Here is a 21,477-nt window from a genome sequence, read left to right as displayed (position 1 = left end):
CAGTATGGGAACTCTTTATTCTTCATAAAGTGCTCAAAACATGAAGAACAAGCTCTTTATAAACAGGAGTTACAACTAGGAAGACAAACAGCAAAGCAGAACTGTGCCTGCTCTCTGCCCACCCTGCCTGCAACTCTCCACGTTGTGGCCAGGAGCAGAAACGTCCGACAAGAACCCTGGGCTTCAACTCACAACTCTCCTGAAGACATCCCTGCCCTGGGCATTTTGGAGGGCCATGGTCAAGGATGAGCAGAAGATCAGGGTCAGGGCTGATAATAAGTAGAGCCCGGAAGATATGTAGTAGAAGAGGTCTCCCCTTCCCCCAGAAGAGATACCTACCCAAATCCCAATGACCCCCAAAATACATGACCCAAGACCTGCACACCTGTGGACACTTTCTCAGCTTTGATGAGTGACCCTTAGGGTAGGTAACATTACAGGGACTTTCCGCTCATGTGTGTGGGTGGGGTCCTCCGCTTCATCCTGGCAGAAGACATCACCCATAGTGCACATTTCCTTCCAAGGCTTTCAGAGAGATCCCATTGGCCCTCTCAGGAAGAAAAGGAGGTCCCAGAGGAGCTCTTGCCTCCTTCCTGGGTCAACAGTATCCTCCTTCAGCACCTCACCCCGAAACCTTTGCTCAAGCAGGGTACCCCAAGTCACTAAATGTTCCCTGCAGATGCTGTGGGAAGCCTGCCATATTTTCTGCAAGCAAACCAGGGGCTGGGCCAAAGGACAGACACTTCATTTCAAAGTGCACTGCAGCCAAGCCAGGCAAGGCCACGGGCAGAAGGGACAGGCTGGGAGAGCAGCTGGCAGATGACAGGAGGGCAACGAAGGCTATTTCCTAAGTATAGGCAGAATGGGACCTCCTACTTCCAGAATGTAGTTGTTATCCCAGGAACCTTCTCAGTTGGGGTTGAGGGATGAAGAGAAGGTGGCAGGAACGTTAAAGGAGCAGTGGCAGCTTCGCCAGACCCTTAACTGAAATTAACTCTAGGGGAAGGGCACAGGGCACAGCAAGGCTGACCCATTCTCCTTTCCCATACCCAGGGCCTGACAGATCCAGCCCCATGTGCTCAAGAGGGAGGGAGGGGGACACCAAACAGAGAGAGAGAGAGGTCTACATCCAGAGGCTTTTGACCCCACCCACAAAAGGCACATTTTAATTGGTTTCCAAAAGTTCAAACCCCGCAGGAGCACAGAGTTTTGGCATCTGGACAGGCAACAAAAACAAACATGGAGGGTTGATCCTCAAACATAAGCAGCCCAAAGCCCCGAGGCCTGCGGAGGGGCCCACAGCCCAGAGGTGTGCGAGGAGTGTTCTCCCCACCCTTTCCCCAGCTTTCCATGCATTCACATGAGAGATGCTCAATGGGAAGACCAGAGGAAGAGAGCGGCGGGGGCCCGGGGAATCCACATCTCCATCTCCCTTCGTCCACATGGCCCTCGCTCTGCCAACTGCTGGAAACACACAGAATCAGGTCACAGCAGAGACGAGACCAGATCATGCTCCTTGCTCTCAAGGGAACAGACACGAGGCTCCAGTTACCTAGAACTGCAAACTGGGCAGCCTGGTTTCTGCCACAGCCCCGGTAATGCTAGGAGCCCTCTAGGGGCCGGAGACAGACGATGACGGGGACAAGGGTTTAGCCTTGGATGAAATGACTGTTGTTGTGGGGTAATAAAGCGCGTCCCAGATGCCACATCAAATTGTTGTTCACCCCGGCTCTGACTTGAGGGCTGAATTCTTTGTTTCAATTCCCTGGAGCCCCCAAAACTAAGGGACATGAAAATAGGCAGGTGGGAAAGACCCACGGAGGGTTCCCAAAGACACACGAATTGTACATGGAACCTGATGCCTGCAATGGGAGTCCCGAGGGCCCCTCTTCCAGCAACCCCCACAGAGGCAGGAGGCAGGGGGAGCAAGGAGTGACAATGGAGGACAGATAGCAGCCTGCCCGGGTGAGAGTGAGTTCAGTGGGAGGGAGGGCAGCACGGGCCCAGTTTGGGCAGTGGGCCCATGTGACCCTCCCAGGGGCAGGGGTGGGGAGGGCTACTTGGGGGGGTCAGGGGGGATCTGCAGCAGTGTGGGTGAGGTCTCCATGATCCGCACTAGCAGCCGGTCAATGTAGCTCTCCAGCTCCTGCACGTGCTCGTCCCGCTGGCTCAGCTCCCGCTCCCGCTGCAGGAGCAGGCCGATGAGCTCGTCGTGGGTCAGGTGGTAGTACTTGGCCGACTGGTCCAGCACACCTGAGTCCTGAGGCCGGAGAGGACAGTGAGCAGGGCGGCCTCAGGCCTACCTGCCCACCCACCCACCAACACCCAGGTTTCACCCCTATAGGCCCCGGAGCGGCCTCTGTCTCCAATTCAAGAGACCACCTAACTGGCTTCAGGGCCCCAGCGTGGGGGACTGGGCCTGTTCTTCCCTCCACCCTGCCCGGCACGCAGCTCCTGACCTCGGGCTGCCTGGCCGATCTCCACCACACCACCTGCCTGGCATCCTGTCAGGCCTCACCTTCAGCCTCTTGGCATCCACAGTCTGGCCCACGTGGGGGGCTGGAGCCACAGGCTGAATGCCGCCTGATGTGACCGTCTTGAGCTTCTCCAGCCCACTGCTCAGAGCTGTACTCAGACTGGAGCGGGGCTGCTTCCTGTCTGGGCTGCCCTCGGCGGGAGCAGCACTGAGCGGCTTCACGGGGTGGGGACTGCGGAGACAGAAAGGAGAGGCGTTATGGGGAGTGGGGAGCAGCATAACGGAAACAGGGGTTGGGGGGGCACACCAGCACTTGGCTACAGCTGCCCCGAACCACAAGGCCTTAGGGCAGCTGCCACCAGTGCTCCTCAGAAGGCCTTCCTCCCTCCTCCCTCACTGCTCTCCTCACTCCTCTCCATTTTACTCCCTCAGAAGGCCTGCCCTCCTCACAGGGGCAGCACAGCCTGGCCCACGACCTTCCTAGCACCTCCAGCCAGTCTCTACCAGGACCACCCCCTCTGCTTCCCTCCCTCTACCACACTGTAACCTTTCTCTAGGGGACTGACCGACCCTTCCAGGGTCCCCATTTTCCCACGACTCGGGACTCACAGGCTGTGGGGCTTTCAGTGCTAAAACTTGGAAAGACTTGGGCAACCTGGGACACTTTGCTGTTGTCTCTAAACCTGGTTTTTTCCCATCAGCATTGACAATGGCCCAAGAAAGACACCTGGCTATCTGCCCTCAGTCATGCCCCAGCTCCCCTTCCTCTTTACCCTGCCCCACCAGAGCACACAGACTGCACTGTCTCTAGAAGTTCTTACCTTTTATTGATTCCTCAACCCATCAGAATGGGGACCTTGGCCCCGCCAGCCCAGCACAAGTGCTCCTGCCGAGCCCACCAACCCCTCAGCTCTCCACTCACTGACCTCTCTGTGGACTTGACTCCTGGACCACTCCTTGCTTTGGCCTGCTCTCCCTCATTTCCCACCAAGACCTCCATCTGGTTTTCTGACTTCTCGCAGTCTCTTCTCAGTCTTAACCACTAGTCTGCCCTTGGATCCCTTCCTTTCCCACCTTGGCCTCCACCGCCCCTAATGTCATCCCCAGCCTGGACCTCAGCCCCGAGCTCTAGGCCCACACAGAATTGGAGGCTGGCTGGCTCCACTCTGGGTCCAGCTTGGGTGCACTGCACTGGCCTCTACACCTATCCTCTCCTGCGTCCCCCCTCCCAGCAGCGTATGGCTCCAGCCAGACCCTCGGGAATCCTTGATTCCCGGGCCTCAGCTCCAGGGCTAACAAACATTGAACCTGCTGCCTCTCACTTCTCTCGAACTGGCCCCTTTGCTCCCCGTCAGTGCTGGCTACACCACCTTTGGCTACACCTGCTGCCACTCATCTCCTCAGAGGGAGTCTTGCCCACCTCCAACCACTGCTCTATTCTAATGGGAGGGTGATCTCAGCTTTTTCGATGTTCAAACAGTCTCCACTGGCTCCCTATCAGATAAGAAAACACAGTCTCTAATAGAATCAGGCCCTGCCCTTTCTTCCTGGGCCTCCACTCCACACACTGCTGCAAACCAGGAAAAGCGCTCTTTCTCACCTTCAGGCGGTCCCTCTGCGCAACACCTGCCCTTTGCCTGCTGGCCTTTCGCCTGCTGAACGGCTAACTCCTCCTCGTGTTTCAAGGCCATGCAAGGCCACTTCCTCTAGGAAACTTTCCTGATTCCCCTAAGCTGACTACAGGGACCCCACTCTGGGATCCCTCAGCACCCCAGACCTGTGACAGGTATGCAAACTGCTAGCACCGGACCCCAAATCAATTAACCTTTCCCCAAGGGACCTCTTAAAATCTATGGCCAATTCACAGAGCTTTTGGACTATTTAGAAGTAGGAAGCAAAATGATTTAGGCCAAGGCCCTGGACTCTGTCAGAAGAGGGACAGCCCAGACCCAGAGAAGCCAGTTATGTTACTCAGGATAGGGCAATGGATTCCGGGGACGAGTGGCAGAGAGGCCAGGCGGGGGGCTGACAACAGGGAAACCAACATCTCTCCTCCCACCTAGGAGTCTGCATTAGGGACAGGAGCTTAAAAGCTGCTCTCCTGCGACCCACAGACTGTGCCCGGGGAGGGAAGGAATAGCCAGATGGCGTACGGAAACCCTGAACGGGTCCTGAGCTCTCAATCGGATTGGCCCCACACATCGGAGGGACCCTGGACCCCAGAGCTCTTAAGACCATTTCCTCCTCTGAGAAATGGGGACAGCTCTATTTGGCCCATCTACTTGAGGATGAAGGGACATGCTGAATTCAGACATGAAGCCCACTATAAAGGGAATGAAGCTTCCCAAAGGTAGTTAGTATAATCAGAAGTGAGACTAGAATACAGCAGGGCCAGCTAAGGATGCTCTCATCACTGCAAGAACACCGTGACCACCTCCTCTTCCCAACCTCTGGGGACGGCTTCACTACATGCCACTGGCACAGCAGCCCAGGGAAGCCCAGACTCTTTCCCTCACACTTCTCATGTATCAGCAGGGGCCCCCTCGGCCAGCTCCTCATGGGTGCCTGTCTGTCTCCCTCACTGGATTGGAAACTGTCCGGGCACACCGTGGGGACAGCGTCCCTCATCTCTATGCAGCATCTGACACAGCGTGGAGGTGCAGTGAACTGGGGTGACTACATGTATGAGCTGGCAGGCAGGGGCTCCGGTCCAGGACCCCCACCCTGCCCTGCTCAGCAGAAAAAGCAGCCGCCTCTGCTCCCCCCACTTCTTCAGTCAGGGCTTCTAGGGTACTAGCCTCCTTCTGGACTTCGCTGCTCCCATCAACTCCAAGCGACCTGTGTCTCCTGACCTCAGCTCTGGTCATCCCTCACCAATCAACCTAGTGGGGAGGTCACAGCCTCATCATTCTTCTTAAACAAACCAATGCCACAGTGACCACAATCACAGAGGCATCCAGAGGCCACGCAGGCCCGTCTTAAGCACCTCGGGACCACTCCCTGAAAAGGCGCAGACGCAAGCCAATGAGGCACCTGATGGGGCTACAGACCGCTTCTTCTGGGGGCAGGGGCGTGGTCATTTCATTTTTCTTTTTGTCCTCTAAACAGCTCTTGGGCTTTCTCTCCAACAGAGCTCGGTACCAGTCCCTCCTCTGGCTCTCTGCCTCCCACAGCCCACTTCCCTGTGGCCCCCATCTGACAAGCGTCACTGCCCCGGCACCCATTGCCCCTCGCAGCCAAGGGCCTGAGCTCTTCTCCCCCTTCCCCTGCCAGCCCACACTGGCTCTGCCCACTCCATTCCTCACTCCTTGCACCTCAAACTTTGCAGGGCACTCTGCTTGGCCAAGGACCCTGAGAGGAGACAGCTTCCAAGCCAGTCTCACTGAAGGGCTCCATTCTTCAAAGCTTCCCCTCTCCTGCCTTTCGGGGAAGAAATGCTCCATCTGCCCCTGGAAGGGCTGAAGCTGGAATATGAACACCTCGGCCCCTGGGCTGATTTGCCCCCTTTTCCCACCTTCTCCTGCAGAGTCTTCTCAGGGTGACAGCTCACCTGGCGCTGGACTGTGGCTCCTCAGCTGGTCGTGTCTCCAAGGGCAGAAGCACAAGCGGGGAGGCTGGGGTGGTTGCAGCGTGGTCTTCCCCGGGTGGGGCAGGGGAGCCCCCAGGGGAGGAGGCTGGCTCCCCAAGGGTTGGGGAGGAAGAAGTCGGGGGCTGAGCTCCAGGCAGAGGGGAACATGGAGGGCTGGGCCCCCCATGATGGCGGCCGGCCCAGGGCGGGAGAGGGGGTGGAAAAGCCGGCTCTGGGGGAGTGGGCAGCTCTTCTGGACCAGAGAGGATGGGAGGTTCCCTGGACCCTGGAGGGGATATGGACGGGAGACTGGGGGGGTCTTCACTCTCCTGAGACAAGAAGGGGTTCAAGGCGTCCTCCTCTGATGCCCAGAGGTCAGTGCGTTGGGAGCTACCTAGCAGGGGTCCAAGCCCCTCTTCTACTGGTCCCTGCCTCCGTGCCTCAGGACCCTCAGGGCTTTCTCCTTTCTCTGGAGCCCCCCAGATCTGCGGACTCTGAGGAGCCACGCTCTCTGAGTAACAGGGTACGGGGGTGGGACCCTCAGGGCAGCCGGTGGGCGGGGATAAGGGCGGCTGAGGCGCGGGAGGGCAGGCACCCTCCGCTATATCTTGCAGGCCTGGCCCACCCGGCAGGGTTCCGGAAGAATGGCTGTCAGACTCTGCCCCTGGTGTCTGGCCCTCCTCCTTGGCCTCCCATGGACCAGCAACCAGTGGACTTGGAAGGCTGTCTTCTCCTCCTGTCTCTGCCCCCCTGCTTCTCAGCCCCCCTGCAGCAGCCGCCGCCACTGCCACCTCCTCCTCCTTCTCCTGGGAATCTGAAGGCGTGAAGAGGCGTGGTGGCTTGGGAGGTGGCCTGCCGGGCTGCTGCTCCCGGACCGACACCTGCTCAGGTTTGTGCTCCGGCTCCTGGGGGACAGGCCCCTTGCTCCCTCCAGGGCTCACAGGTTCTGGTGACTCTGGCTGCATCTGCTCATCAGACTCTCCCCGCAGGACTGGTGAGGACGTCTCAGCTACAGGAGAGATGGTGACCACATCCCAGGGCCATGAATCATTGACTGTATTGAGCTCGTCCGAAAGCTGGCCTTCGCCTCGGGAGGCTGCCTCTTGGACCTCAGGGGCGTCGTCGGGACCAGGCAGCCTTTCCCACACACTGATCACTTCAGGGGAGCTAAACAGAGACGTCGCACTGTCTGCCGGACTCTGCCCTGCATCTCCTCCAGGGGCTGGCGGCTCCCTGTCTGCTTCCGAGTCTGAGGCTCTTGGCTGTAGCTGGGCGGATGAAGAGGGCAGGCTGGCCCCAGCTGGCCCCAGGGGCCCCAGCTCAGCCGCACTGCTGCTCCAGCGGTCCAGTCCCAAGTCCAGAGGAAGCTTGGGCTCCAGCCACACGCTGCTTCCACCTCTTCCTCCTCCCCCAGGGGCCCCCCGGGGCTCGGCCGCCTTCACTGTCACTGCCCCTCGGCCTTGCTCCTGTGGCCCAGTCACCTCCAGCCCCACTCCTCCTGCAGGGGCCAGGATCTTGCTCCTGGCCTCTGGACGCAGCCTGCTGGCGGCAAAGACGTTGAAGGTGTCGTCCCACTCAGGCGGGGCTTTCCCAGGGGAGGCCAGGGGGGTGGGGCTGGGCCTTGAGGCACTGGGGAGAGAGGGAGCAGGTGAAGGACAGTTTAGTGCTATGTCGGCTAGGAGCTCCTCGAAGAAAGGGTTGCTCTGCATGGAGGTGAGGAACGGGTTGGTGAGACCCGAGAATCCAGATGGGGTGGCTTCGGGGGCGGCGGAGGCGGCAGCGGTGGTGGCAGCAGCAGCAGCAGGGGAGGCGGCTGCAAAAAGGTTAGTGCTTAGCATGGGAGCAGCGGTGGGAGGAGGAGTGGGGAGGGCCGGAGCACAGGGGGAGCAGGGGAGGTGGTGAGGAAGAGCAGCTGGGTCAGGTTCTACCTGAGGAGACACGTCCAGGCTGTGGAGGGAGACAAAACCGTGAGCCTCCTGGTTAATGCCAAGACCGGAACCAGCCTTGCTGAATACCCCTCGCCTGCCCAGCCCCCCACACCTGCCTCGGGCCGGGTACCGCACGCCACACCCACACGGGCTGGGTTCAGGCCGGTGTGCCAGGGGACAAAGGGAAGACCCCAACACATAATATGATTCGGGGCTGCCCAAGGAGGGAGATGCTGGGCAGAGCTCATGTAATCCATATCCAGGCAGGATCCCAGCCTCCACCAAAGGTTCTTCAGGGGCACAGAGGCTGAAGAGTCTTGTCAACACCAGACTTAACACCCACAGAACCAATTAGGTGTCTTACAGTCCCTCAAAGACAGAGAGGAAAGAAATACTAGCTGTGTGAAGAGGATAAAGAGGCCAGAGAAAGGCCAGGCCTAGAGATCCGGCTGGGCAAAGCCAGCGCGAATGGAAGCCCGCAGGGTCCCTGGGATTCTGGCGGCTGGAACAGATGGGTTCTACTGACCTCTTGCAGAAGAGGTAAGGATGGGGCAGGCATCGGACAGGACAAAGTGTCCATCAAAAGAACTCGCCTCTCCTGTTTCTTGGAGGGGTACCATCACCTGCCCAAATGGACGGCAAGACCCTGCTAAGGCTAGCTCCTGTCAGGTGCCCACCTGAGGGTGCCCCTCCCCAAGGGCACCCACGAGCCAGCCTTGAAAGTAGCCCCTCTCTGGAGACGAGGGCTGGAATGTAGCAGCAGCAGTGACTCCGGAGGTCACCTGGGGCCTCTTGGGGTCTTCCCCACACAGACCACTGGCTCCCCTGGGGAAACCATTCCATGGTAGTGGCCCTACACTCCCACCGATGCTGGAGAACACTGGCTGGCCTCTGGGGAAGGGAGCACGGCCCTGCACTTGCACCTCGCCCATGGTGCACGGCTGACTCATGCACAGGAACAGACTCAGAAACCAGAGCTCTCGGCTTCCTGGGGACAACCCCAGCAGACAGAAAACCAGGAAGATAGTGCGCGCCCCAGTTTTAGCACGGACAGTGGTTGGCAGCTGCCTCGTGGCTGAGCCCACCTGTCAGGCCCAGACCTGGGTGGCCTCTCCTACTGCCTGCTTCCCATCTTCCAGCTCCCACTCTAAGCCCCAAGACCCCCATTCCTTGATCCCTGCCCAAGTGAACATCCCGGGGATTCCTACACCTCCATCTTCTCCACTCAAGCTGCTGCTTCTCATGGGGAAACACTGGGGGGCAAGTCCGGGGGTGGCAGAAGCCAGGCTTTACCAGCCAGCCTGTGAGGCATGCAGGCTGGGGTTGGGGGGGCACCGATGGAACAAGGCCAGGAATTCTGGAGCTCCCCAGGATTCTTCTGGGAACCGGGGCCCAGACAGAGTGGGCCGCACACAGAGCTGAGCAGAGTCTGGGCCAGCTTGTCTACAAACACTGGAGGGCAGACAATGGGAAGGACTCCAGCAAAGGTGGGCTTCCCAAAACAATATGGGAGTCTGGGATTCTCACCTCATGGGCAGGGCACAGCAGGGTCCCAAACCCTGGCTTTCTCTGAAGATTCCAGCTTCCAGAGACTCTCCTGACTCTTTTGCCCTATAAATCCCCATTCAAGGGTGACTTCTCAGCCTCATACTACCACTTACAGATCGGGCCATGGGGCTGGAGAGGAAGGTAAGAGTCCCATTGACTCCCACCCCGCCAGGCTTCCCAGCACTTCTCTGCCTCTGTGGTCTTGACATAGTGAAGATACTGAAAGAGGTCAAATCCTAGGCCCGGAGTCCCAACCCCCACAAACATCCCTTCCCCCTTTACTCCAAGTTGGCCACAGGCAGACCCAGGCATTATGTGCCTACCTCAGGGACGAAGGAGAGCAACAGACCACCACCATGTGGGTCAAAGCCCTGCCCCCAGCCTGCCCCCCGACTAGAGCACCCATACCGGACACAGCCCAAGTCTACCAGCAGGACTCAGCCCACAGGAACAGGGCTACCGGAGCCACCTCTCTCTCCAGAACCCGTTCTGACAAGTGACCAAAGGCGTCTGGAGGAAGAGAGCTCCATCAACATTAAATAGCATCAGGTTTAGCTCTGCACACTCCCCGCCCCCTTACCCTTGGCCTGGCCCCACTCACCCTTGTGGTCTGACAATAATCTGGCTGGCTGTCAAGACTGCAGGGCAGGAGAGCAGCAGGGAAGTAGGCTGGGAGCCCCAGGCAAGGCTAGCACCCTCCCCACCACTGGCTCCCCAGAGGTACACACAAACCCGTTGGTATGGAACCAGCGAAGGGCTCTCCCTAGAGGAAGAGACTCCAGGTGCCAGGCCCAGCAGGCTCCCAAAAGCCGGTGGCACCTCTGAGAGCGCCCCGTCCATCCCTCTACCCAGTGACACACACACCCCCCACCCGCTTCCCCACATACCTCCCTTGCCCTGGATCCACACCAAGGGCACACCTGTCCCCTCCCTACCACTCCAGCTGGCACAGATCAGAGACCCATTCCCATATGGGGTTATCTCTTCAGGTTCTGCTCTGAGGACAGAGACTGCCGAGCCAGCTAGCACAGTGCCATCCCCCCAGCACACAGAGAGGACTTCAACATATGAGGACTTGTCTTCTCTTTAAGAAACAAGGTTGGGGAAAGAAATGAGAAGTCCAAATGTCTCTACCCCCACAACCTGAGAGAATAAAACTTTAGGGCCTGCAGGAACCTTAGGACAGCTGGTAAAACCTTAACACAGGAATCCCCCCTTCTCTCTGCAGCCCCCCCCTGCTTAAACATCGCCGTGGCTGGGTGACAGACTGCATCACCAGGCCAGCCCTGCAGCTGATGGGCAGCTCCTCCCCAGGCTGAGAGGAGCTGCATGTCCTTGTCATTTCCACGCACTGGTCCCCAAGGTGGCATGTGTATGTGCCAAGGCTCTCCACCAGGCAGTCCCCCGAGAGGCCAAAGCTAGCCAGCCTTCGAGGCACGTGTCCCCCCGAGCCAACATGCCCTTCAGCCCTCCCTCCGGAGGCAGGAGCCCCTGGGCCCTCCTGAAAGGAGCCTGATGTCCAGGAAAGGTGTCCAGGAGACTCAACATACCCTCCCCCATCCTCTGGGCACAAGGAGGTGACAGAGAAGGGCCCAAGAAACTCTAAGTAGGGACACCACATAATTTACCTTCCAAACCAGGACATTTTTACCACGGTAAAAGGGCAGTATTTACTACAGCAGGAAAACAGGCCCAAACAGGATGGATGGCCACACTAGCTCATGGTCACTGGACACATGTCATGTCCCTCATTTACCCCATGGGGAATGCCACTGAGACTCTGAGCTTTCAGCAGCCAGCACACACTCTGGGCTCATCAGGACCTCGATGTACTACTTCCAGTGAGGGGCCAGGAGAGATGCACAGACGCCCAGAGGCCACCACGATATACTTGCCCCCATGCTGTACCACACTTACCCCAGTTAAAAAATACTTGCATCCCACACTTGATCCCCTACTGTACACAGGGTTCTGTGGTTAACGTGAGGGGGCAGTCAAGCTCCAGTGGCCTGCCCACAGGGAGCTTATACTCCAAAAGGGTCAGAGAAGAATAGACACAAAGACAAGCCTGCATGGCCTTGACAGTCCTCAGACACACGGTACGTGGCTCATGCTGCCGCTCAGGACTCATGGTTCACAGCCCGGTGAGTAAGCCGCTGGTTCCACGGCTCAGACCTTAGTGTCAACAATCGCCATCCCCTCCCCAACCCAGGCACACACCCAGCCATGGGACCCAGCAGACTAGAACCAGGTCAAGACGAAAATGAGGACCATCTTTTCAACCCCGCACACCCTCATTAATTTTCTCCTAGCCACTGGCTTCTCCGAAAACAGCCACTTTTTTCCTGGTTGCTGTGTGCCCAAAAGATTGCTTCAGGCCTCTCCGTGGGGCACCAGTGCTGCGTGGGAGCACTAGAGGGCGCTGCTGCCCTTTCCAGTGAGGAGCACCCAGCAATCTGCACTGGTAGCCCCGGGGGGTGGGGGCACAGGCACCCAGAACCTTTGGCCTGTGGACACACCTCAGAGCCCGGAAAGGGACCTGCAGCTACCTTCAGTCACTCTGGTTCTGGGTGTCTGACTACAGCTTCCCGCCATGGATTAGCTCACTTCTCATTCTCTCCTCAAAAGCCCAGAGCAAGCCTTCTGGGCGAGGGCCAAGTGTTGTTTGTTTCTGGCCACCTTCCTGGCTCTGTCAAGGCCCAGGGCCAGGGCGATGCTGACAGGCTCAATGACCAGGTCTCGAGCCTATCCAGGCCAGCCCACTTTACCCGAAGAACCCCTCGCCACTGCAGCTACACCCTCAAATGAGCCCCTGGGAGGGCAGGGATCCCTGGATGCCCTCCATCCTGCTGAGGACAAGCTCAGAATTCAAAGAGAAGGGCAAAAACCTCAGCTGCCTTATGGCCAGCAGGGACCCAACTTGACTCTGAAGGGCAGTTGGGAGACATGGAGACACAGGAGAAGGAAAGCAGGGACTGTAAGCAAGAGTGAGGACAACCCCAACATCACTCAAAGTCTGGCCTGCAGGGGTCTGAGCCAAAAGCCTGGGCACATGCACAGAAATGAGCTCATGGGAGATGTCTGCCAGCGTCTATCTGTCCTGGAGAAGGCCCTGAAATGATCCACAGACACGCTGAGCCGTGGTCTATGTTCCATCTGACCCAGGCCCCCCAGCTCCTCCCAGCAAATGCTCTATCTGGGCCTCCTGCCACCTCCCTCCGCAGGACCACCCACAAACCTAAGCCATCACAGGGCAGCAGGCCCATCCCCTTCTTGCCCATCTTCCCTCGGCTACAGGTGGCCAGCAGATCCCCTGGGATCTGATGAGCAGGGGCTGGGTCGCAGGGACAGAAGCTGACGTACCCAGCAGGGGAGGCAGAGAGCGGCATCAGCCAGAGACTGAGCCACTCCACTGGCCCAGCTGCAAGGTGTACGAGAGGCGCCAGGAGGCCAGGCCCGAACCCAGAAAGGCCTGGCATTTCTTTCCCCACCCCTCTCAGTGGACCCGAATTGCACAGGGAAAGAGAAGAACCAGGACCACAGGAGTCCTCTCCCCACTGCTGGGGAGTGGCTATAGGAGCCTCTCTCTGGACCCTTCCTCACATGCCCAGCCTTGGTGCCTCACCTCCTACTCACAGACCTGTCAACAGGAGCAGGGCAGGCTGACTGAGAGCAGAAACAGCTGCCCGGCCACACCAGCTGTCCGGCCACAGACGCTCCCTGTCCAGGGCCAGCCCCAGGCCCTTGAAAAGTAGGGACGTCTGCTCCCTGGACCCATGTCTGGCGGCCCTCCCTGCTCCCTGCTGGACAGTGCAGCAGCCTCGGATGGTCAGAGCTAGGAGGAGACAAAGGGCCGGGATGGTGGCCGGGGCTGGGATACTGCGATTCGGTCATCTGAATGACCAAATGTATACTTCTCGTGTGTATGGGTCTTCGTCCACAGTTTCTGGCTCAAGGCTTCCAAAACCCTTGGAATTTCCTGAGTAAGAACATCTTTTAATGTCTGGTCTCTTGTCCTCCCTTCCTGAAATGCTGCAGAGCAGGAAGAGTGAAATGGGCATCTCGTGATTAGTAACAAGCCCCTTTCCACCACAACTGGGGTTTGTGTTGACAAGGGGACTTTTTAGAAAGCCCCTGAGGACCCTAAGGCTGGTTGCCAGGGAAATCAAGTATGAACAGAAGGGTGGAGCTTTTTCCTCATTTCTGCAGAGGACAGGAGCTGGAAGGTGAACTGACCACTAATGGCCAATTACTTAATCACTCGCACCTGTGCGAGGAAGTCTCCGCAAGAACTCCAAAGGATGGGGTTCGGGTGCTGAACACGTGGAGATGCAGGGGGAGTGGGGTGTCTGGAGAGAGCACGGAAGTCCTGTGCCCCTTCCCCAGACCTTGTCCTGTGCGTCTCTTCTACCAGGCTGCTCCTGAGTTACAGCCTTTTATAATAAACCACTGATAGCAAAATGTTCCTGAGTTCTAGGAACCAAGCGAGCAAATGAATCAAACCCAAGGAAGGAGGCAGTCACTAGGACCTCTGATCTATAGCTGGCTGGTCAGGAGCACAGGTGACAACCTGGACTTTCCACAGGCATCTGAAATAGCCAGTTGGGGGTGGGGGTGGGGTGTCAATCCTGTAGCTCTGAGCCTATGTGGGGTCCAAGGCGTCTCCGGGTCAACAGTGTCAGCACTGAGCTGAACTGCAGGGCACCCAGCTGGTGTCAGAGATCGGCTTGGGCATGTGGGAAACCAGTCCCCACAGTGGAACTGGGTGCAGAATCCTAGTTAGTATTAGGACCCTCTTGAGAGCTCTGCCAGGGCCTGAGCTCAAGGACCCCTGCATCCCTTCCGAGGGTGAGACTCAGCACATTCAGAACACAGCAGCCATCCTCAGCTTGCTATACCCCAAGAGCAAGAGATAACAGAGGGCCAGAGCCCCAACAGTGTCCAAGGACAGAAGGTTGGTAGCAGATTTTAAGGGAGTTGTCTATAGCCCCTCGCCAGGCCAGGGGCACAACTGAGTGTATGAAGAGAGGGGTGGGGGCATCAGAGACTTGATGGCATCTCTCCGAGGGATGGGGTCACAGAGCCAGCTGGGGCAGCTGGGGTGGGGGTGGGGGGTTGGAGGTATAGGCCCCGTCCCACCTCTCCACCTGCCAAGGCTTCCTGACCTTGAGGCCAGAGGGCAAGGGGTGGAGGCTGGGAAGCAAAGAATTGACACAAGTGGCCTTCCCTGCTTTTCTCCCCTTCCTCCCCCTCCCTCAGGGGCAGGTGTGCCAACTGGAGACAGGAGACCATGAGGAGACGGGACTCCTCATTCCATATGGCCCCCAGAGCGCTGTGCCCTTGCGACTTACCTGTGTCCATGTGCCAACAACGAGCCTCAGCCTGGGGAAGTGGTACCCCCCACCACTCAACCATGCGAAGCCAGAGCCACAGCAGCCTGCCCAAGGGCCCCATCAGCTCCAAACTCCCTGCCCCAGGATCCAGGCTGCAAACACCCCAGCATGCTCCCGAACAGCAAAGCTGCTTTTGCCAAGGACATACCTGGGTTTCTGAGTTGGTTCCTTGGCTTCTCTCAAGCCAAACCAGCTACTCTTGGCCTTTTCCTCCCCGCTGGATGGGTGGTGTGGGGAGGCCCCCAGGGTGGGACCCCCCTTCTCCCCCAGAGAGCCGCGGCGCCCCAGCTCGTTCCGACTCAGCCCCTGGTGGTGATGGTGGAAGAGACCCATCCGGGGCTTCCGCTCCTCCTTCCGGGCTCCCTCCTTCTCGGCCACAGCCTCAGAGGAGGCCACCATGGGCGTGGCAACCTGTACGGGCTTTCCCTCAGGGAGCCGGGCCCCCTCCTCCTCTCCGGAGCGGTTGGTGCCAGGGACCAACACTTTGGCCCGAGAGCTCAGCTCCTCCTGTCCTGGCAGCACTTCTGAGATGCTGGTGCGGCGGCTGCCTCTGCCCCCGGAGTCATCTGCAGGCCGAGCCCCCTCCTCAGCAGGCCGGGGAGACACGCTATGCAGCGAGCCGGAGGATGGAAACGGGCCCGAGATGGAGCTGCGGTGCCGTGGGAGTGCCGGGGGCTCCTCATTGTAAATGTGGCTCCCGTTGACGCAGAGGGAGGAGCGGGAGGCAGTCTCCAGGTGGCCCTGCAGGTCCAGGAGGGATCGGGGTGGTGTCGCTCGCATCTGGCTGGCCTCATCGCTGTAGGTCCTTTTGTGGGTGAGCAACTTGGGGGACTGGGTGGCGTCCCTGCCTGAAAGGAAGCACCCACGAGTGAGCAAGAAGGAGAGCAGCCTGGTTCCTGGCCCGGGCCCCCCCAACCCTCATCTGCCCCCCAGCGGGGCAGGGCCCTTGCTCACGCACCTCCTTCGCTGGACAGCCAGCTGCTGCGGCTGGGCGAGCGGGTCAGGAGCTCGGCACCCGGCCCCTGGTAGGCCAGGCTCCCGCTGGCAGAGGACAGGGTGCTGTCCGAACCCAGAGAGGTGCTGGACTGCGTCAGGGAGGACTTGCGCAACTTGTTACGGAGGAAGAAGCCTTTGGCTTTGCCCATCTTGCCCAGGCTGCCCAGCTCGGGGTCCTCCAGGGCACTGCTTGGGAGGATGGCTGAGGCAGACTCCAGCTCAAACTTCTTCTTGCCCTTCATCTTGTCCTTGATCTTGCTGAAAGGGGACCGCGGCTTGTCCTTCATGGACAGGTCAAACATGCTGGCGCTCAGGTTGTTTCGAGTGAACTGGATTGTGACTTGGATCTCTCCACGCTCCTTCTCCTTCTTGCCGGCCTTGGAGTGCAGCTTGTACCACCTGGAAGAAGGGGGGCAGGGTGGAGCTCCGGTCAGGTCACAGTCAGGGCCTAGGCAGCCCGCCCTCCCCTGCAGGCATCCCTCACGGCCTCTCCCCCACAACCCAGGCCTGGCCTTCTGAGCCACAGGCAGAGCCGAGAAAGTGTCTACATCTTGTCCGTTTTGGGGAAAACCACATCCTGAGCAGGGGAATCTCTGTGGTGCTACTGGGAAGGGCCACAGTCACCATTCCATGCCGCCCTCCCATCCCCCTTCCGGGGGGCTCAGAGATCTCCCCGCTGCCCCTCCCCACTCCATCTGAAATTCTGAGGCTCAAAGGGGTGAGGCTGGGTGTGGGAAGAACTCTTAACCATCCAGGCCCCTGGGGTAGACAGACCCACCCACATTTCTCCCTGTTTACATCATCTCCTTGGGCTCATCCCAGCCAAAGCTCTGCTCTGAGCCACCGGTGAGCCCAGGAAAGAACAGCGCATCAGAGGCACAGGGCTGGAATACCAGCCCACATGAACACACACCTCACTCACTCACCGACTGGTCCACACCCCACCAGGAACACCTCTGCACACAACGGCATACAGGGGCCTCAAGTAAGAGACCTTGAGGGGTGGGGGCAAGGGCGCTCACATCTGCTGAGCATCTCGTGTGTATCATGATGGACTACAAGGGTCTTCACTCCCACGTACACACAACAAGCCTTGGGGGTCAGAACCGTGACCCTGATTTATACAGCAGGAAGTCAGGGCTCAGAGGTGAAGTAACTCCTCCAAGAGCAAGCAGCCAGAAAGGAGAGAGGAGATGGAGAGCCAGTTTCCATCCCTCCAAAGCCATGTTCTTCCCACTACACACTCGCAGAGAGACCCCTGACACATGACCACTGCACAGGGTAGGTGGAGGCCACCCTACAGGGGAGGGGTGTGCACGGAGCTCTTCCTTCCTCTGCTGCCCAAATCCTCCTGCCTGACCAGACTCCTGGCCAGCGGCAGCACACTTTGCTCCACATAGCATCTTGTGTGGAGCCACTGGACACCCCCACCCGGGTCCCCTCCCATTCTACTCAGCAGGCCATGCCCCACCCCCTCTCCCACAGATACAAGCACAGACGCTGCACAGAGAAACTGAACCAGAACCCTTCTAGACGTAGGGACACCAAGCCCAAATGATGGGCTCCGGTGCAGGGCTGAAAATAGGACTGACTGAAAATCAGTCCCCCTTTCTCACACCAGCACCCAGAATGTGTAACCTCCCTTGCACATTAGAGCTTAATACAACACTCAAAGACTGTGTTCCAGATAAGTTGGAGGAAATCTCCCGGAAAGTAGAAGGGCAACAATGAGATGATGCTAGGTCAGTCCAAGGAGGTTCATGACCAAGTTACCTGTCGAGTCAAGAAAGAAAAGGGAGGGGACGCCTGGGTGGCTCAGTTGGTTAAGCAGCTGCCTTCGGCTCAGGTCATGATCCCAGCGTCCTGGGATCGAATCCCACATCGGGCTCCTTGCTTGGCAGGGAGCCTGCTTCTCCCTCTGCCTCTGCCTGCCACTCTGTCTGCCTGTGCTCACTCTCGCTTCTCTCTCTATGACAAATAAATAAATAAAATCTTTTAAAAAAAAAAAAGAAAGAAAGAAAGAAAAGGGAGGCTGCTCCCACGTGTGAGGGACCTGGGAGTCCTCCCTGCCATCCACAAAACAAGAGAAAAACTGAGCAAAAGCTGAAAATCAATAACTCCCTGGGGATTTTTTAGGGCAGTGGAACTGTTTTGTAGGCTACTGTAATGGTAAACACATGTTATATATTTGGCTGTACCCACAAAATAGAAAAGACAAAGTTTTATATATAATATAAAGTGCAGGCTCAAATTAATAATGATGCATTGGGATTGGTTCATCAGTTATAACAGGGTGTCACACTAATGTGAGATGCTAATAAAAGAAGAAACAATGGAGGGGGGAGGAGAAAGGCCAGAGCTAGGGAGTGTATGTGAACACTCTGTACCTTCCAGGCTTTTCTGTAAGCCTAAAGCTGCTCATCAACCAACCAATCAATCAACCAATCCTCTAGTAATTTAAGGAGAGGGGAGGAAGACTGGGAGGGACCATGGGCGCCTGGGTGGCTCAGTGGGTTGAGCCGCTGCCTTCAGCTCAGGTCATGATCTCAGGGTCCTGGGATTGAGTCCCACATCGGGCTCTCTGCTCAGCAGGGAGCCTGCTTCCCTTCCTCTCTCTCTGCCTGCCTCTCTGCCTACTTGTGATCTCTGTCTGTCAAATAAATAAATAAAATCTTAAAAAAAAAAAAAAAAAAAAAAAAAAAGACTGGGAGGGACCAGAGTGCACAAGGAGGAAGAAACCGGGCAAGAAATAACACAAGAAAGTCTTGCAGACCTGAAGGATGTGAGCAGCGGCACAGAAGGGCCACATGCATGCAGCACAAGGAACAGAGACCAGGCCGGGAGGTGTCCCGGTGAGGTTTCAGAACACTGGGCAGAGGAGAAGGAGACCCTGCAAGCTTCTAGACACTGGACACACAGGTTCGTACGTTCAGGAATTAGAATAACCCTGGGTCCTCACTCCCAACACTGGGTACCCTATGGAGTCGTGCCTTCAAAATTCAGAGGGAAAGAGTTTTCCGCCTGGAATTCTAGACGCAGCGGGTGAAGCACGAAGGTGGAATGAGGCCCGGTGATGTCAGTGGGTCACTGAAGGCCTCAAAGTCATACACACTCAGTACACACACACCACACCCACACACCCCACACTACCCACCCTCCCACACCACCAATCCCACTGCACACTACACCACACACACACACACAGAAACCACATGCTATACCACCCCAGCACCTGCCTCAGTCAGAGCTCTGGCGGTCTCTGCCCAACCCTAAGATCTGTCCCCGCCCAGCACCAGCTCCCTGAACTTCTCAGGCATAAACAGGTTGGGAGTGGGGGGATCTTCGGTATGAAAAGAGCTCTTCCCAGGGACATACACAGTTGCACCCATTTGGGACCGTCCATCAAGACTGCACCCTTGTGTGTCCATCACGGGTTATGCGCCAGGCTTCTAATGGGTGACCCACATCATGCCCCAAGCAGTGGGAACCAGGGTTGCTGGTTTTCCCTCCTACACCTGAGAGACCATCTCCTGGGCGGGCTGCTGCAGGACAGACGGCACAACCAGGGAGGGTAGATGGCCACGCTCGAAGTATGGGTGCACATCTTCATGCTCTCATGGTAAGCAGGGGCAGGGAGAGGGTGGGAAGAGTGCAGGGAGAAGAGAGAGACTAAGAGACACAGATTGAAGACACAGGTCGGAGCATGTGTCACATGGGGGTGGAAGGGGAAGGAGGGGAGGTTTACTAGAAAAAATGAACCAGCTTGCATTGACATCCTCACACCCCTACTTTCTCAAGCTAACGCCTGACACTCAACTCTTGAAAGGTCAAGCCCTAGTCACTTTCCCCAAACCTAGACTAGGCCCTGTGCAGCACAGAAAGATCCTGGGATGTGGGGCAAAAGAGTAGTGTCTGGACCTACCCCAGCCCACTAGGCTCTGGGTAACTGGAATGGGCAGGCACACACATCCTTGCTAGGGCATAAAGGTCAGGGGCCCTCACAGTCCCAGCTGCTCCCTCCCCAAGTCACAGCATTAACAGCTGCTATCTGGGTGGGGGGCAGCTACAGGGAACAATGACTGTCTACATCATAGAATATTAATATTTTTGTCCAGTTTGAATTTTTTATAAGGAGCATACATTCTGTCCTAATAGGGAAAAGAGACAGGTAAACGCCCACTCTTATCTTATCTCCTCAGTTGCTTGGGTCACAGAATAGGCTGCTGGCCTCTCTGTCCCACCCCCTCAGCTGAAGGGAGGAAGCATCTTAGCCCATGGTGACAGTTGGTGTCCTCTGCTCAAAGGATCCTTGCCTCCTGCCCTTCTCTACCCCCCCCCCAATAAGGTCACCTCTGTTTCTCTGCCTCTCCTGCTCTTCCCCAGGGAATTTGGGTCTGCTGGTCTGCCTGTCTGTCTCTCTCTCTCTCTGACCTGCTTTTCAGGAAGGCCAGAGTGAGGAGAAAAGACTTTCCTTACCATTCTCTGAGACTTCCCTATCCAGAGCAGACTTAGGCTTTGAATGGCAACTGGGCCCCAGCCATTGTCACCCACCTACCTCCCTACCAGTCCAGGGCAGCACTGCACTGGACCCTGCTAGGCACCTTGGGTGCCCTGGGACTCAAGAGCAGGCCTCCTCCCAGGAGTATGATCCACACAGGCAAGGCCACACAAACACCAGCTCCCCGACAAAGGTGATATCCCTCCCCTCATCCCCTGCTCCTGCTTCCTCCTGCCTGTTCAGACGGCCCCCTAAGAGATGCCGGACCTGCCAGGCCCTGTGGCACACAGTCCCCTGCAGGCTAGAAGGCCACAGACATTGCTGGCGTGGGCTGATGATTCCTCCATGAAGCGACGGAGACTTTCTCTGTACAGAGCCCCACACGCAGCAGATCCCAGAGCAGGCACTGGGCATCCCATCCACACAGACTGGGGCTCCCACAGAGAACGTGACTGCAGGGTCCTACGGCCCAGCCCAAGTCCCACTTCCTCTAGGAAGACCTCATAGCCGCAGCATCCTGGCCTAGCCAGATCCCTCCTCTTTCTGACCAGGCACACGCACTCTGAACCAAATTCACTCCACAACCAGACCAGACCACAACTCTGCTCCACGGCTAGCAGGTACTGTCATTTCCTGGGTGCCTGGGGTCTCCCTAGTGGGACTGGGTTTCCTGCAGATGCTTACTGAGTAACCCCCAGGTACGGAGTTACAAAGGAAATGAACGGTGCACGGCAGTAAATCTCGAGATGCTACAAGGCCTCCGTGGGTCCCTGCCTGCGCTTCCTCTCACTTCCCTCTCTCTCTGCCCACTCCCTGCTTGGATGCCTGTGGCAGCAAAGCCTGGTGACTAAGAGCTGGGCTCTGCATCCTCAGTGCACACCTGGGCCCCCTCACTTACCAGGTTACTTCCCTAACCCTCTGCTTCCTCAGCCTTCCAGTGGGAGACCCTCCTCTCCGGGCCACCAGTCAGCATGAAGCCAAGGCTTCCCATCTACTCTCAGATGGTGTGACAGTCATGGCAGGTGGGGCACCTGAACGCGCCAAGGCCCAGGCAGCATGCACTCGGGAGA

At 57.7% G+C, this 21,477-nt stretch overlaps 1 protein-coding gene across 3 annotated transcripts in view; it reads right to left on the bottom strand.

Annotated features, from left to right (window-relative positions):
- RAB11FIP5 (RAB11 family interacting protein 5) overlaps positions 1-21,477 on the bottom strand; it is a 36,710-nt gene continuing 15,233 nt past the window's right edge. The window contains exons 2-6 of one of the 3 annotated variants that reach the window (XM_047747083.1): positions 15,872-16,308; positions 15,062-15,761; positions 6,027-7,991; positions 2,519-2,708; positions 1-2,260 (exon numbers count right to left, since the gene is read on the bottom strand). In XM_047747083.1, coding sequence (XP_047603039.1) covers positions 2,057-2,260; positions 2,519-2,708; positions 6,027-7,991; positions 15,062-15,761; positions 15,872-16,308 — 3,496 coding nt within the window. In that variant the 3' untranslated portion in view covers positions 1-2,056. The remainder of the gene's footprint in view (positions 2,261-2,518; positions 2,709-6,026; positions 7,992-15,061; positions 15,762-15,871; positions 16,309-21,477) is intronic. The other 2 variants (XM_047747084.1, XM_047747085.1) reach the window with 2 other exon arrangements.

This window comes from Lutra lutra, chromosome 9 (assembly GCF_902655055.1).
Source record: "Lutra lutra chromosome 9, mLutLut1.2, whole genome shotgun sequence".
In the NCBI taxonomy this organism is placed as follows: Eukaryota; Metazoa; Chordata; class Mammalia; order Carnivora; family Mustelidae; genus Lutra; species Lutra lutra.
Note: the sequence above shows the minus strand (reverse complement) of the source record. Positions and strands in the feature narration are given on the sequence as shown.